At 41.0% G+C, this 17622-nt stretch overlaps 1 protein-coding gene across 3 annotated transcripts in view; it reads left to right on the forward strand.

Moving 5' to 3' along the window:
• The window catches only part of TDP1 (tyrosyl-DNA phosphodiesterase 1), an 84267-nt gene that overhangs the window by 6527 nt on the left and 60118 nt on the right, over positions 1-17622 (forward strand). For all 3 annotated transcript variants that reach the window (XM_012453101.2, XM_012453102.2, XM_012453103.3), the window contains exons 2-6: positions 980-1539; positions 4318-4361; positions 5520-5575; positions 9005-9101; positions 13230-13264. In XM_012453101.2, coding sequence (XP_012308524.2) covers positions 987-1539; positions 4318-4361; positions 5520-5575; positions 9005-9101; positions 13230-13264 — 785 coding nt within the window. In that variant the 5' untranslated portion in view covers positions 980-986. The remainder of the gene's footprint in view (positions 1-979; positions 1540-4317; positions 4362-5519; positions 5576-9004; positions 9102-13229; positions 13265-17622) is intronic.

The following is a 17622-nucleotide window of genomic DNA, read 5'->3' on the forward strand; positions in this document are numbered from 1 at the left end:
CACAGACTATTGAGTTTTGTAATTTTCCTCTGGGTCTTGTGCTAAAATGTTAAAAGTATCACTGAGGAACTGGTTTTTAGCTATCTGGAAAGTCTACTTAGTTATTCCTTAACCATTGAATTGATGAGATTATGTAGTAACACCAAAAGTGTCTCTTGCGTGTACTTTCCTTTTCTCAGAACAAGAAAGTAGAATTTGACTTTGTGGCTTAAAAAATAAAAATGTGTTGCTTTAGTACAAGTTATCTCTGTGCAGGTTTTAGTAGATTTATGATGTGGCCAATGGGATATCTTGAGTTAGTTGGGTCCTCATGAAAGTGGTATAAATAGTGTATATACCTAAGTGGTCATTTGGCATTCCTCTTGAAAACTTTAAGCTTCATGGTAAATGGGTTGTCTTTTGGGAAGTAAGACATAATCACTGAAAGCCTATGGGTGCCTGTGCTTGGGTAAAGGCTAGGCTTGTAAATTCCAATTTCACCTTAAGTATTTGAACATAGATTAAATTGACCTTAACCCCAGACACTTGTTGGAAGCTTCAGGGTCAAGAATGAATGTTTGTTTGGTTGGTTTCAACACCCTTTCCTAGGACATCTAAAAACAAAGTTTAGTTTGAAAGACAAGGCCAGGGTTGGTGGTTCATACCTATAATCCCAGCACTTTGGAAGGCCAAGGTGGGTGGATCACTTGAGTCCAGGAGTTCAAGACCAGCCTGGGCAACAATGGTGAAACCCTGTCTCTACCAAAAAAGAAAAGAAAGAAAGAAAAAAAACTTAGCGGGAGGTGGGGAAGGTAGACAAAGGGAATCTGATAGCGGATTCTGGTAATGTGCCTATAAACACCTAAAAAGCAGCTGATGTTAAGTGGTTCAGCCTCTGCAAGGTATCAGCTCATCTGACAGGGAAGTTGAGAGCAATAAAGTTATTTTGCCAGTAGCCTAATGAATGGGAAATGCTGATGTTTCCACCTTTCATTTCCAGGAGTGTAATGTCTCAGGAAGGCGATTATGGGAGGTGGACCATATCCAGTAGTGATGAAAGTGAAGAAGAAAAGCCAAAACCAGACAAGCCGTCTACCTCTTCTCTTGGGCAAGGAGCAGCAAATGAGCCCAGGTACACCTGTTCCGAGGCCCGGAAAGCTGCACACAAGAGGAAAGTATCACCTGTGAAATTCAGCAACACAGATTCAGTTTTACCTCTCAAAAGGCAGAAAAGCGGTTCCCAGGAGGACCTAGGTTGGTGTCTGTCCAGCAGTGATGATGAGCTGCATCCAGAAAGGCCTCAGAAGCAGGCTGAGAAAGTGGTGATCAAAGAGGAGAAGGACATCTCTGCTCCCAATGAAGGCGCTGCCCAAAGAACTGAAAATCATGGACCTCCCACCTGCCACAGGCTCAAGGAGGAGGAGGAAAGTGAATACGAGACGTCAGGGGAGGGCCAGGACATTTGGGACATGCTGGATAAAGGGAACCCCTACCAGTTTTACCTCACTAGAGTCTCGGGAATTAAGCCAAAGTATAACTCCGGAGCCCTCCACATCAAGGGTAAGAAGATGCTGGATGTCAAGGAGCTATTGAATTGCACTTGAGAGTCTCCTGCATGAAACAAGGAGGGCAGCCTAGAATGATTTCTGAGAACTCTTTGTGTTCTTAACTACTTTTGGGAAAAAAATTCTTGACAGCCAAGTGCATTAGTTTGACAGCAGACTATTTACTTAACTTGGGCAGAGGATATGTTTTCAAAACCCTGTAGCTCAACCCCTTGTATCCCTTAGCACAATGTTTAGCATTATTTAACTTTTTTTTTTTTCCGAGACGGAGTCTTGCTCTGTCACCCAGGCTGGAGTGCCGTGGCATGATCTTGGCTTACTGCAACATCTGCCTCCTGGATTCAAGCAATTCTCCTGCCTCAGCCTCCTGAGTAGCTAGGATTACAGGTGCATGCCACCATGCCCGGCTATTTTTATTTTTATTTTGAATTTATATTAGAGACAGGGTTTCACAAGTTGGTCAGGCTGGTCGTGAACTGCTGACTTCGTGATCCGCCCACCTCAGCCTCCCAAAGTGCTGGGATTACAGACGTGAGCCACCGTACCCAGCACATTATTTAACTTTGAGGTTAAAGATTAAGCTTTATGAATTATTACACTTTATCAGCAAAGTAACAGATACTTAACAGTAGTTCTCCATGGGCCTAGGACCAGCAGCCTCAGCATCACCTGGCATTTGTTAAAATGCAAATTCTCAGACCCCATTCCAGATTTGTTGAATCAGACTCTGAGGGTGATACCCTGCCATCTGTTTTCACGAGCCCTTCAGGGGATTCTACTGCCCAGTCAGGTTTGAGAATCACTGCTTAAAAGCCTGGTTTTGGCTCTCAGTAAAGAAGGAAAAAAAAAGTGCCTGAGTGCAAATAGATGTTTCATTTGTGGATCAAAAGATGGTCTTAGTTTGCTCTCCTTATCCCTCAGGAAGCACTTGCAGGGGGAACAGCAGGAGCTCTAGAATCTGCTTTCTGGCTTCACCACTGATTTGCTGTATGAATTGTTAACACAGGACCTAACATTCTCTGAATTTCAGCTTGTTCATCTTTAAACTGGAAATGCAGAAAAATCAGAGCACATACATGAAGTGACCAATGTAATATATTCACATGGCAGATACACACAATAAACATTATTATCCTTATTTCACAATTTTTTCTTGTCCCATATTTAAGAATAGTAATGTTCACTGTCAGCAGTATTTTTTGTATATATATATACAGTATGTAACTATATTGTGTGTGATGTATACATGTCGAGTATTCTATATTGTAGAATCTTCTGCAGGTTGTTTTCTTTTTGAGAATCTCTTGGTATTTGTCAAGTTTTTTGTTTGTTTGAGACAGACTGACAAATACTTAAAGAATTTTGCCAAGTTTTGCTCTATATAATAAAATAACTGGCTGCTAGCACCAAGATATTGTGGTAACATGATGGCGCTTACATGTATTTTCTCCTTTAGTCCTCAGGACAGTCTTAAGAGTAGATGTTATAATTGTCTTCCTTGGATAAGTGATGGATCTGCAGTTTAGAAAAGTGCCCAAGGTCATAGAACTGGTAATGACATTCTGGCATCAGAATCCATGCTGTTTGCTATAGCACTCTACCATGTGCCATAATTTTAGATGGTTTAGAAGATCTCATGGAGGAAGGGACACTTTAAAAGGCCCTTGAAAGATGGGTAAAATTTAGAAGGGTAGAAATACATGCTGGTGGGGGCAAAATGGAAGAATGTATTGCAGTTTATCTCTGCAACTCTTCTAATAAGGTAGGAACTTCCTTATGATTTTTTTTTGTTGTTATTCTCCGAAAATCTTTCTACCCCAGCATCTAGCTCAACCTCCAGAAGATAGGAGGCACTCAGTAAATATTTTTCAGATGAATAAGACCAGTCTTAATTCTCAGAGACAGTTTAGTGGGTATGAGCGAAGGTGCTGGAGCCAGACAGCCTAGGTTCAAACCCCAACTCTACCCCTTCCTAGCTGTGTGTCTGTGGGCAGCCTCCTAAAGAGGCTCCTCCTCTATAAAGTAGGAATAACAGACCCCACCTAGAAAATGGATATGCGGAGTAAGTAATACATGGGAAGTGCTAAGAACACTGCTTGGCACCTAACGTCTCCACAGGTGTGACTGCTATGATGGAAGGTCATGATGATCCTGTACTTCCTCTCATGGTATAGTTTGAGAAGTGAGCTTTCCAACCTATCTAATGTAAAGCTTGAATGGGTACAAAGTGGGACTTCCCTAGAGATGACCAGGAACACCAGGAATGTGAGTTTAGAATTGTGGGTGCCTCTGTGCTTTCATTCACAGGCAGCAGGTTGCTCTTGGTAAGTGCTTTCCAGTCTTTCTGGAAAGTCTTCCCAAACTATCAAGGTTTATAAAATCTTTCTAGAAAGTCTTTCTAGTCTTAAATTGGGAGGTTTCCTGAAGAGGGACTTGAATGGGTATTTGGAGGAGGTAGAAGTTCAGAGATCTGAAAAGAATTTGTATCATTATTGTCCATATTGTTTCTAAAATTGATAAGTCATTCAGTACTGAAGTTGTAGATTTTAGTTTTACCTTGTCTTATAAAAATATATGATAAATATTAAATACCATAGGGAAATTATTTTTTGAATTTTATGAAACATTAAAGTCTGACTTTGTAGTAACGTTTTAGCTTACTGTGTTCTGAGTCAGATCTTGATTGTCAGTGACTGTTGAATAAGTTAGTAGTGATTATTATGACTAGAGGATTTTTGTGAGTGTGAATTAGATTTATGTTTTGTCTTCTCAGATATTTTATCTCCTTTATTTGGAACGCTTGTTTCTTCAGCTCAGGTGAGTATACCTTTAAGGTGTTTTTTCTTTGGGTGAATGTAGACAAGTAATTAAACAACTCCATGAGAAAATATGAGAAGTGAATCTTGAGGGTCTCAGTCCCATGCAAAGACCGAGATGGCACATACCTGGAAGCTAGCTCAAGTGCCACAGTCATGGGATCCATGGCCATCAACATAGAATGGGGATGTCACTATCAAGAGAGATTTTTGACTCAGGTTCCACTGGCCAAGAAGTCACTTTGGACATTCTAGCCTGAAAGACTAGAATAGGACACTTCTTTTGGGGACACCGATTAATTCGTGGGACTGAGTTAACTCTGGTGCATAGAGTGGTGAGGTGTGAGTAGTGAAGGCCAAGTCAAGTTAGAAAAATGTGAATTTTCATGTTCAATGGCTCCTTCCTGACTGAGCTGGTCCCTTTGTGTTGACAAATCATGTAATGCTCCAGACCCTCAAGTAAATGGTCGGAACAAATGGCTCTGTCCCTGAGGAAAGCCAGGCTTCTTTTATCTTTGGTTTGGCATTGAGAGTCCTGGTGTCCATTTGGAAGGTGGGGAGCATTTGCAAATGCCCTGTTAGTAACTCAGTTGAGTTACTAAGTTACTAATTACCCAGGTGTGGGGAGGAGCTGTACAGATGAGACTAGTACAGAACTTGCATTTAAGCTTTAATTGTTATAAGCCTAGTAAATGTCTGGTCCCAGGTGGCTGTATACAAAGCTAGCTAATAAGTTAGCCTGAAAGGTAATGTTCATTTCTGAAAGTCCTAGGATGTTTGTCTGCAGTATCTGTCTTTTTATAATCACCTAGGGGAAAAGGGATAAATTTATAAGCCCCTTTATTTAAATTAATCTCAAGGCCATTAGACATAATGTAATAACACCCTGCAGACAAGTACAGATGCTGCCAAAGCATGCAGAGATAATTTCCTGACAACCTGTTATCTCATGTACTTGGCTCTATTTAGGTTCTTTTAACCATGTATTTAAGATAAATTATAGATTTATTAGTATTGCAGCATAACCCTCCAGGTTTACAAATAATATATGTAGTGCATCATTATTTTAGAGTTTCCTTAAACGTAATAACTAAACAATTCTCCTTCTGAACTGTTTGGCAGAATTACCCATGGCTTACTCTTCTTTTCTCCCATCTAGTTTAACTACTGCTTTGACGTGGACTGGCTTGTAAAACAGTATCCACGAGAGTTCAGGTGAGTTCTGCAGGGTGACAGACAACACCATAAACTGTAAGGGGGCTTTGACACCTAAGATTTGTATTTCTCAGGCAAAGCCACCGGTCTCTTTTTGAATATTTCTTTTGAAACTATTGAAATTATATAGATGTTGAGTTATATTGGGAAAAGACCATTCTTTGATCTATTTAATCCTACACATTCTTTTTACAGATTTTAGCATTTTCCTCTGTGCTCTTTCAGGAAGTAGATAAGGACAGGCTTTAACTCAAATAACAGAACTTTATGTCCAGTCTTAATATAAAGGAAAAGACCATCTCCACATGCCTTCTAGATCTGTAAATGTGCCAACATGTGGCCAGCGTGCTGTGCTTTACTTAGCACATCAATGGTGTTCTGTCTTGAGGATCCCTTTGTGTTTCTGCGATTAGGAAAGGAGACTATACCTATCGCCTTCCCTTATCTAGGCTCTGGAGGTAATGAATTTTTAGTTCTGTCTTCTGCCTGCACTTCATCAGCTTCATATTAGGCAATACAGACCAAATAGGGCATCACACAGTGAGGAACCACCCCTCCCTATTTCTGACACATTTATGGGGCAGAATCCCATAATAGCAAGTAGGATGGAGGAAAACACACAAGAAAAAATGGTTGTCAGGGTCCTCAAAATTTTTGGTACATTTAGGGAATCAGATTGTGGAAACGTTTGACATTAACAATAGATAAAACGCTGTTAAAATTTTTCAAGCAGCTTTGGCACTTGGGGCTTTTTTTAACCTGTAACACCCAGAATTAGTTTTATCTCCATGTAAAAGAATACTCAAAATGACAGTGGCTTAAATAAGACAGAAATTGTTTCCAGCCTGACAAGTTGAGATGGTAAACATTTGTGGTCTGGATTCGGGGCACCAGGGTTCTCAAAGACATCCACCTACCCTTTCTGTTCTACCATCCTGGTGTGTGATTCAGTCCTCAGAGTCACCTCATGGCCCAGTATGGCAGCTAGAGCTCCAGCTTACTCGTCTATTCCAGGTAGCAGGAAGGGGAAAGGAGGAGAAGGACAAAAAAGGCCCACATTCCAGCTATGCCCATCTGAGCAGCCTTCCTGGAAGTCCCATATAGTACCCGCATCTATTTCATTGAGCACAGGCCGAAATGTCTTTTAGCTTAGCACACCTTGTTCTGAATTATTCTTTTGTTATGGAAGGAGAAGAGAATGGCTGTCTGGAGGCAACAAACAGTTTCTGCCGTGGCTCCTCCTGGCAGTAGTATCTTTGGGTATCATCACATTGGCATTTTCTGTTCTTCCTCCCTTTTCTTAAAGACCTGGAAATCGTCACCCTATTAGAGTGTTGGCAAAGTGTAGACCGCCATTCCTTTGTATCTGTTACGGGTTAAATTCTCTCACCCCCCCAAAAAATCTGTTGGACTTCTAATCCCCAGTACCTCAGAATGTGATCTTATTTGGAGATAGAGCTTTTACAAAGGTAATCAAGATAAAATTAGGGCGTTAGGATGGGTACTAATCCAGTATGACTGATCTCCTTATAAAAAGAGAAATTTGGGTGCAGAGACAGAGATAAGACCATGTGAAGACACAGAACGCCATCTACAAGCCAAGCTCCCAGAAGCTAGGAGAGGGGCTTTGAACAGATGCACTTCACAGCCTCAGGAACCAATCCTGCCAACACCTTGATCTTGGACATCTGGCCTCCAGACCTGTGAGACAATATATTTCTGTTTTCTAAGCCACCCAGTTTGTGGCACTTTGTTATGGAGGCCCTGGCACACTAATACAATATCCATTGGATTCTCAGTTACTAAAGGGAAAAAGTGTCCTCCTCCTCCCTGCACACCCTTACTGCCAAGTGCATCTTGGGAAGGCCATTAAGAGCCTTAGAAGGTTGAGGAGTGGCCTAAATGGCAAGTTTAAGTAATATCCAGAATTCGTATGTAGAAAAATTCAGATCATAAGGATTTATACCTCATTATGCTGTTCTTCAGGTGCTGTTTTTTTGTAATAAGTCATAGAAGCAATATATTTGAAAGAATTAATGAGGACTTAAATTTCTATCAGTCATGTTTAATCTTTTTTTTAAAGATGACTTGATCTAACATTTTTTGTTTCTAGGTGATAGATGCATGAGTGTTTCTTACATTATTCTCTATACTGTTTTTCTTACCTAATTTCTAAAAAATCACAAGTGCATGATGTTTTATAGTTTACCTGTCATGTAAGCATAAAGCTATTGGGTATAAGGTAATGAGGCATTAGTACTAGAAGTACATTTTCTATGATGTTTCTCTCTAGTTGATTGTTTTTCCTTTGTGTATGGTAGAGAATCATTCTGCAGTGTGATTGATAAATCTGGAAGTGGCTCAGTTGTTTATCTTGCTTGATTGGTTATATCCAATTTTGTTGTGTTGGGAGAGCTTATAGAAATACATTTATTTCTAAGGATTATCTTGCTTTGAATTAGAAAGATCAAGAATCTCTCAAAAGCCTTTTAATGTATTATTGAAAAGTGTTTTTATATTTGGAATTCAAAAATATAGCATTTTCAGCATAGCTTGGGCTCTATTTCACTGAAATCTAACCACCCATTAGTGTGGCTGTGTCATGCTGTGGGCCTGGGCGTGGGTGTGGGCCTGGGCCTGGGCCTGTTCACTATTGTATCCTGGGTCTATCTCAATACATAGCACACAGGAGGAGTTTGGCTAATATAGACGTGGTATGAAATGAATCCACTGTGTGGTCCAAAAGAAGGAAAAAAAAAAGCATTGTACTATATAACAATAATTATCTTTAATTTATTTGGACTTAAGTATTTTAACACAGAGCTACTTATGTGCCCTTTTGGGCCAAAGAAGATGATTATTCAAGGACTTTGTTGAATACAGTCCTTGAATTCCCTCTGTGTTACAGCAGAACTGCAGGATCAGGCCATGTAGCCCCATTATAAAGGTATCTGGTAAATGAACATGAGCTGATTACTGCTCTGTGTTAGCCCCAACTTCACTTACTACAAATGCCAGAAACAAATGTCGAGTGATAAAGAAGCTAACATTCCTTAATGAGGCCAGAGTCCAGCTTCATGAATGATGTATTTTATTTTATTTATTTATTTTTGAGACAGTCTCACTCTGATACCCAGACTGGAGTGGAGAGGTGCAATCTCGGCTCACTGCAAACTTTGCCTCCCGGGTTCAAGCAATTCTCCTGCCTTAGCTCTGGAGTAGCTGGGATTAAGGCGCGGACAACCATGCCCAGCTAATTTTTGTATTTTTAGTAGAGGTGGAGTTTCACCATGTTGGCCAGGCTAGTCTCAAACTCCTGACCTCGAGTAATCTGCCTGCGTCAGTATCCCAAAGTGCTGAGATTACAGGTGTGAGCCACTGTGCCCGGCCGTGAATAATGTATTTTAAATACTTCTGCTCTCTTTTCAGGAAGAAGCCAATCCTGCTTGTGCATGGTGATAAGCGAGAGGCTAAGGCTCACCTGCATGCCCAGGCCAAGCCTTACGAGAACATCTCTCTCTGCCAGGTAAGCCACTTACTGCCGTTGGAGAGCATGCATAGTCTGAGAATTAGAAGGAAACATAGACATTTTGACCACCCTTCCACCTAGTGCAGAAGTCCTCTCTCCAGCCTCAGTCATCAACAGATATTTGTCTAACCTCAGCTTAAACACTTCCTGAGATAGAGCATCCCATTCGTAGTACTCCTTATGCTTGGAAAGGTTTTTCTTTTTGTGGGCCTGAAGCCTTCCTAATTTCGACTGATTGGGTCTTAATTTTCCCCTTCTGGAGCCACACAAAATAAGTAAAGTCTCATCTTACACGTGTCAGTGATTCATATATCTAAAGTGATCTGTCCTGTCTCACTTAGTTTTCTCTCTGTGATTCAAACGTTCTCTTTCTTTGGTTGTACTCAATGTAGTATGGATTCCAAGTCTTTCCACAACCTGCTGCAGTGCTCACCTGGTTGCATGTAGCTTGTCAGTATTCCTGTTGAAAACTGGGTTTCAACTGAACAAATCCTCTGGATGCAGTTCAGTGGCTGTTGGTTTCTTTTTGTCAGTATCCTGTGCATGCAGCTTAAAACTTGTAGTTTTTCATGACACCTTATGTAACTTACATTAGCTGCCATTGACACTTCATTGGTAGCCCTTCAACCATAGTTCTTTTTTTCATATCAGTTGCAGCTAAGATCTAAACAGGAGAGACCCATAGATTAAAAAAACTGTTTGGAAACTATGTGAGTTGTATGCTGCGTATGATCTAAGTCCAGTGTGGAGACATTAAATGGTCTCATAACAGGCATATTCACTTGGTTTGCTAGGACCAAAGCAAAGCAGAAAAGAGAGCTGTATTAGTTTGTTCTTGTGCTGCTATGAAGAAATACCTGAGACTGGGTAATTTATAAAAAAGAGGGATTTAATTGGCTCATGGTTCTGGAGGCTATACATGAAGCATGGCTGAGGAGGCCTCAGGAAACTTTCGGTCATGGCAGAAGGTAAAGAGGAAGCAGGCACGTCTTACTTGGCTGGAGCAAGACGGCAGAGAGAAAGGGGAGGAGCTACACACTTTTATTAAACAACCACATCTCATGAGAACTCACTATCACAAGAACAGCAAGGGGGAAGTCCACCCCATGATCCAGTCACCTCCTACCAGGCCCCTCCTCCAACATTGGGGATTATAATTCGAGATGAGATTTGGGCGGGGAAACAGACCCAAACCATACCAAAAGCCAAAAAGCAGTTATTGCCAGGTTTCTTTATATATTCCCATAATTTTGTCCTAATACTTTGCAGCCAGCATAAAACGTGGCCAGTGACTTTCATTAGGACCCGTTTCTTTAGACTTATCATCCAAAAGGATCTTCTATTACATGTGACATTTTGAGCAAGAAATCTGCAAAGTAGAAAGGAAAACAAGGAATACAGAAGAATTTCTCACATTTATGATAACTACTTCCTGTAGAAATGGTGGTTATGAAGTAGCTGGTGTCATAGTCACCTTTTCCTATTTTGTTTAGCTGTATTAGAAGTCCATTCATGAGAAAACATGAAATACGCTTTTTATAGACCTTTTCTTTCCTTATTGTTAGCTTAGTAAAATTGGCAAAAGATTTCTGCTGTTAAGAGTACGGAAGGCAAGAGAGAATTACATGCTTTCTGGTTTTTTTTTCATTTTCCTTCTAGTGTCTTTTTTCCCCATCCGCAAAGATTTAAGAATTCCAACTCACATGGTATCACTCTTTTTCCAACTATATGTGATATCTTTGTATTTTTTTAAGATTAATACAGTACAAGAGCTCAGTCTTGTTAATTTTAAACATATCTCACAACATTTTCCTTATGATGTAACCTACTTCACTTTATGGAGTTGTCATTTTAAAAATACCTTCTATCCAACATAGGTTCATCTCATCATGCCCATAGATGTGCCTTTGCTTCAGCGGTTGCCAAGATTCCATTGTTTTGCTTCTGTTTCCAGCAACATAAGAGGTTAGACTGCAGTAGGATAGCTCCTATCAAACCTTATGGTGGACAGAAAGTAAACTGACAGAGAAATCCTGAAAACCAGTGACTAAATGAATGGAAATAGAAAGTATTTTTCAAATATTATTTACCTGTTCTGAAAGGTTTAGGAGAGAGGTTCCTGTGCTTGATAGCGTGCTCCAGGCTGGCCACCAGAGGGCATAGTGAGCTGCATCTTCCAAACCGCTTGGAAAGAACTGTTTAGAAGTTCCCAACTCTAGGCTGAGGTATAGGATTGTGTCCCTCTCCTGATCTCTTGAAACACCTTTATACCTTGTCTGTAATATAAATTCTTTTTCTAGCAGCATGGGTCATTTAAACTGAGATACATTAGTCAGAGAATCTGGCTGCTGACACTGTCCCATTTTGCAAACGTGGGACCTAAGGGCAGACGTTGAGACCTTGTGGTGATCAGAGTCACATTGCCGGGGCTCAGTCCCAGCTCTATGTGTGTGTATTAGTCTGCTTGGATGCTATAACAAAATTACCTGAGTGACTTTTCTTGGACTTGGGTGGCTGAAACAACAAACACTTATATCTCAGTTCTGGAACCTGGGAATCCAAGATCAAGGTGCCAATCAATTCAGTTCCAGGTGAGGGCTCTCTTGCCAGGTTGTAGATGGCCACCTTCTCACGGTGTCCTCATGAGGGAGAGGGAGGAAGGCAGACACACAGGCTGTCTCTTTTATAAGGACACCAGTCCTGTTTTATCAGGATCCTACCCTTATGACCTCATTTAACCTTAATTACCTCCATGAAGCCTCTCTCTCTAAATAGTCACATTGGAAGTTGGGGATTCAACATATGAATTTGGTGGGGGGCACACAAGTGTTTATAACACTTATTCTGGGCTTGTCACTGGCTTGTCACCTAATTTCTTCATCTTTGAAATTGATTGCTAATGCTGTTCATTCTAGAGTTTGCTAAAGGATTTGATGCACTAGCCCAAAAACATCACCCAGTAAACATTATCTATTGAAGCTATTATCCTTGTTTTTTGTGCTTAGACTTGCCCAGAAGCATGTAACTTGCAGCAAGCTAAACAAAAGCCAGGTCTCTTGACCATTGTTCTTTCTCAGCTAAATATCAATTTATAGAGTGGCAGTCTTCCTTCTCATTTTGTAATTTTGAAGACATGATATAGAGTTCCCTGTACTTTCTTCTGTGACCAGAGTGCACAGATGCATGCTGGTCTGTGAGCATCTCCACTCCAGACAGGGGCTGTGTCATAACTCACCTGTGTATTCCAGTGGCCCATTACTGCCCCCAGCAAAGTTTCACCCATGTCATGTGGTAGGGAGAGTGGGGTAGGTAGTGGGGAGGGGTTGCAGTAGTGATTGCCACAATTGTAGAATGCTTACTGCATGCAGCCCCCCATTCCTCAGCATTTTGCATATGTGATCTCATTTCTAACAACTCTGGATCTCATAACGGTACCGTTTAAAAAAGGAGAAAGCTGAGGCATAGAGATAAACGTATTTTCCAGAGTCGTACAAAGTTGTGAAGGCAGGATTTGAGCCCATGTACTGCATTCCTAATTGTGAAACTTTTTCGGTTATTTAAACTCTTTCATAACCTGCATTTTGTGACATATTCTACTTAACCAAGGTCTGGCAGTAGTGGGTGTTAGATAAAATGTTTTCTATATACATCCCCTCCATTTCATATGTTTTTATTTTCAGCACTTGCTGTGCTTTCATTATAAGGACATTTCTATTTTAATTTAACATCCCAAGTCTTTATGTTGCCACCACTTTCAGTATTTCTTTCAGATGTGCTCTGAAAACTGTGTACTATTAATTTATATATAAGCCAAATATCTAAAACTGTGCATACTCTTATTTGTTTTACTAGTTTTTTGACAACTAAAGAAATTAGACTTCTCACTCCTAATTACTGTAATTAAAAATATAGTGTATAGTCTAGATAACAAAATTTATGATTTTTTTGTTTAATATGCATCTCCAGATGCTATTATAAAAGCTGTCTTGTTATTCAAGGGCTTGTCCAGTAGAGGTCAGTAAAAATAGGTTTTTTTTAAAAGTTGGCCTGATTGCTTTCTAATGTAATTTCCTGTAGATACGGATATTAGTGGTTTTTTAATAAACGACTTCTTTTTCATCCTAGGCAAAGTTGGATATTGCATTTGGAACACACCACACGTAAGCAATTTTTATGAAATGGGGGAACCCCTCAAGCATTGTCATTTGTCCGTTACACTGTTATTCGTAGAAGAGACTAAGCATGGTAGGCCCACCTAGGATCTAGCACAGTGATGCTTAACTGAGCCTGGGGGAGCTATTCTTTTATTTAATGCTCTTATAAAAATTATTTGATCCTTCCTTTTAATTTTATAGATCAGGAAACTGAGGCCCAGATTTAGGTATGTGGTTTTTCTTTGGGCCAGTAGTGGAGACAGAAACAGAACCTATTTATTCTAACTTTAGTGGGTTGTTTTTTTTTAATATATTATTTTTTGAGACATGGTCTCGCTCTGTTGCCCAGACTGGAGTGCAGTGGCATGATCACACCTCAATGCAGCCTCCAGCTCCCAGGCTTGAGCAATCCTCCCACCTCAGCCTCCCGAGTAGCTGGGTCTGTAGGCGCACACCACCATGCTCGGCTAATTTTTTGGTAGACACAAGGGTCTCACTTTGTGACTCAGGCTGGTGTCGAACTCCTGGGCTCAAACAGACCTCCTGTCTTACACTGTCAAAGTGCTGGGATTACAGGCATGAGCCCCTGTGCTGGCCTTCACTTTAGCTTTTAATTTGTTCTTGTTTGCTCATGGCTAAAATTTACCTTACTATTTCCTTTAGTCCATCCACCACCACCCCGGCCACCTCACCCCTACAAACATACAGAGCTCTTTTTTTTTTTTTTTTGAGACAGAGTCTCGCTCTGTTGCCCAGGCTGGAGTGCAGTGGCACGATCTCAGCTCACTGCAACCTCCACCTTCTGGGTTCAAGCGATTCTCCTGCCTCAGCCTCCCAAGTAGCTGGGATTACAGGCCCCTGCCACCACACCCAACTAACTTCTGTATTTTTATTAGAGACAGGGTTTCACCAGGTTGGCCAGGCTGGTCTCAAACTCCTGACCTCAAGTGATCCACCCACCTCAGCCTCCCAAAGTATTGGGATTACAGACATGAGCCACCATGCCTGGCCAAGAGCTCTTAATTCAGAGTTCAAAATGCCTAGGAGGCTGGTCACGGTGGTTTCATGTCTGTAATCCTAGTACTTTGGAAGTCCAAGGCAGGTAGATTATTTGAGGTCAGGAGTTCGAGACCAGTCTAGCCAACATAGTGAAACCCCATCTCTACTAAAATTACAAAAATTAGCCAGGCAGCAGTGGTACATGCCTGTAATCCCAGCTACATGAAAGGCTGAGGCAGGAGAATTGCTTGAGCCTGCAAGGCGGAGGTTGCAGTGAGCCAAGATCATACCAATCTGGGCAACAGAGTGAGACTCTGTCTCAAAAACAAAAAAACAGTACCTAGGAAAATACAATTGCACTTTTCCCAATTAAGTAGCTATAGTTTACATTTTGTTGAAAGGACAGTATCTTGTAGAAGATTGAGCTCATGTCTTAAAATTACTTTTGATTACTTATTTTCTTAATTTTTGTTTGAGACAGGGCCTCACTCTGTTGCACAGGCTGGAGTGCAATGGTGCAATCTCAGCTCACTGCAGTCTCCGCCTCCCCGGTTTAAGCAGTTCTCCTGTCTCAGCCTCCTGAGTAGCTGGGACTATAGGTGCGCGCCACTGCATCTGGCTAATTTTTGTATTTTTAGTAGAGATGGGGTTTCACCATGTTGGCCAGGCTGGTCTTGAACTCCTGACCTTGTGATCCACCCAGCTCAGCCTCCCAAAGTGCTGGGATTTCAGGCGTGAGCCACTGATCCCAGCCTATTTTTAAAATGTTTTAAGAATTAAATACCTATTATGTTCTTGACAGAGCTCAAGAGGATATGGAGTTTTTATTCTTACAACTTTTTCTTTGGTGAGAGAAGCAAGAAAAAAGTGAATTAGAAAAGGAGAAACACCTTCCAGATCATGGTGATGGAGTGTAAGCTGCCTTCCCCACCTGACAGGGTAGAGCTAGAAACAGTGAACAGGGCAGTCTTTGAGACTGCATACATTTTGGCACATAAGTCGTTAGGTACAGTAGCCCTGCTCCTTCCAGTGTTGGTTGGATGCCATGCAATCCTGTGGTGTGTCTCACAGTGTTTTAGAACGGTAAATCTCTTTGGTTTCCTCCAGAGCTGGGAGCAGGGTTAATTCTTATGGCTCCAAGAATTGATAGAGGGGAAAGAGAAAGCCAAAGCAGCTGAACATCAAATACCCAGATCCAGGTGGTAACCGATGGCAAACCACAGGATGGACGAGGCATACCTCTTTCCACGGCCCCCACCATGCATCATTTAGTCTTCTTTCCCACCAATGCCATGTCTTCTCCCACCTCTCCTACTCCTACCCTAGTAGCATGAAGGATTCACTGTTGCTGCGACCAGCCCTTGGAAGCCATGTGTGTTGAAAGGAGTGCTCTGGCACCTGGCATATGTGATTCCAACATGCTCTTCCACTTTGTGACCTTGGATACTACCTGTTAACTGTCCAGCCACAGATTCCACATCTGTAGAATGAGAATAAACCCTCCTCTGGATTGCTGTGTAGACTTAGTGTGATAACATATGACAGAGCTTCTAGGATGGTACCTGGCAGAGAGGTGCTTGGCATATGTTAGTTCTCTTCCCCCTTTGCAGGAATAGCTGTGCATTTGGGTTGTGTCCCTTTTGCTGCCCACAGCTTAGCACACAATATGGCAGGTCAGCATTCTTCAAGGGAGATCTCATTCCTTGCCCTTTTCTATCCATTTTTAACTCTGACCTTATTAACACTACCATTTTGTCTACAAAAAGATGAATATGGCTACTCTCAAGTTCATAATTCTATTTGGTAGGATTCATTGACGTTAGTGTGTGATTTGCCTGGTAATCGATGTCTTGACTAATGGAAATATTTGTAAACCTTCTATCATGAATCCATAACTGACTTAATTACAATCAGCTGCTGATTTGGCAACTGTGTATGTAAATTTGCCCAGATTTCAGGGAGCACATTTCACAAACGGAAAGAAGATGGCTCAGCAGCTGTCATTTCTCCAGCTTTGCATTAATTTACTGTTTGCCAGCTTGGGTTAATTTCTCATTTTGGCAAGAGCTAAGTATCTCATTCTCTTTTCTGTCCTTGCATCCTTTTTCTTATCTTTTTATGCTAATTTCATCCTGCCTAGATAGTATTCATGTTGTTGTTTATTTGGAGAGAGCCAGTGGTTCATTTTTTTTTCCCCATGTGTGAATTGAGTTTCATCAGAAAGTGTTAAGTATCACTCTGTCCTCAATGGAATGATAAAATAAGTCAAGACAGAGTTACAGCCTTGAGAAGTGACACTTTAGTTGGAGAGAGAACTTACATTTCTGAAATATTGAAACAATACTATTGAAAACAACAGGGAGATAAAAATCATCCATTATTAGATTAGAAAATAAACCTATGTACTGAAGGAGTAACAGGAATGTACAGGTGAGAGTGTTTCACATTTAATAAAATGTATTTATTTATTTGTTTATTTTTGAGACAGTGTTTCACTCTGTTACCCAGGCTGGAGTACAGTGGCACAGTCTCAGCTCACTGCAACCTCTGCCTCCCGGGTTCAAGTGATTCACCTGCCTGAGACTTCTGAGTAGCTGCGATTACAGGTGTCCACCACCACACCCAGCTAATTTTTGTATTTTTAGTAGAGACAGGGCTTGACGATGTTGGCTAGGCTGTTCTCAAACTCCTGACCTCAGATGATCTGCCAGCCTCAGCCTCCCAAAGTGCTGAGATTACAGGCCTGGGCCATTGTACCAGGCAGCAAAATGTATTTTTGCATTTCATTCACAACAGTCCTGAGGTGGGATAGATCCTTAGAGATACAAGTGGAAAACTGAGGCTCAGGGACATTGAATGGCTTACCAAGGGTCAAAGGGCTTCTAAATGACAGTCTGAAGCTCAAGTCTTCAGATTTCAGATGGAAAGCTCTTATCTATATCCTAGCCCCTCTCTCTCACTGGAGTTAAAATAAGAGAAATGTATTTGGCTAGAGGTCTGGGGAGGCCACATGAAAAAAGAGTGGACCCAATTAGGTCTCATTTGGGTTAATGAAGAATAGGCAAGACTTACCTCAAGCCAAGATAACACACTGGTGACAAGTGTGGAATCAATGGACACAAAAAACCACTCTAATGGTAATGAAGCATCTTTCAAACTTTTTAAAATTTCAACTCATAATAAATACATTTTATATTTCAGTGTATTGTGCACTAATATACCCATGTGCCAAAACAAAATTTCATGAACCAGTAATTAAAAATATATAGTATCCCAACTTATTCTATTTTAGTTGTTTAAAAAATACTAGCCATAACACAACAAGAGGTTGTTGACTATACTTTGAATCTCAGACAAGAAGGTTC

Source organism: Aotus nancymaae, unplaced genomic scaffold (genome assembly GCF_030222135.1).
Source record: "Aotus nancymaae isolate 86718 unplaced genomic scaffold, 86718_ANA_hifiasm-v0.15.2.pri h1tg000011l, whole genome shotgun sequence".
NCBI classification, from domain to species: Eukaryota; Metazoa; Chordata; class Mammalia; order Primates; family Aotidae; genus Aotus; species Aotus nancymaae.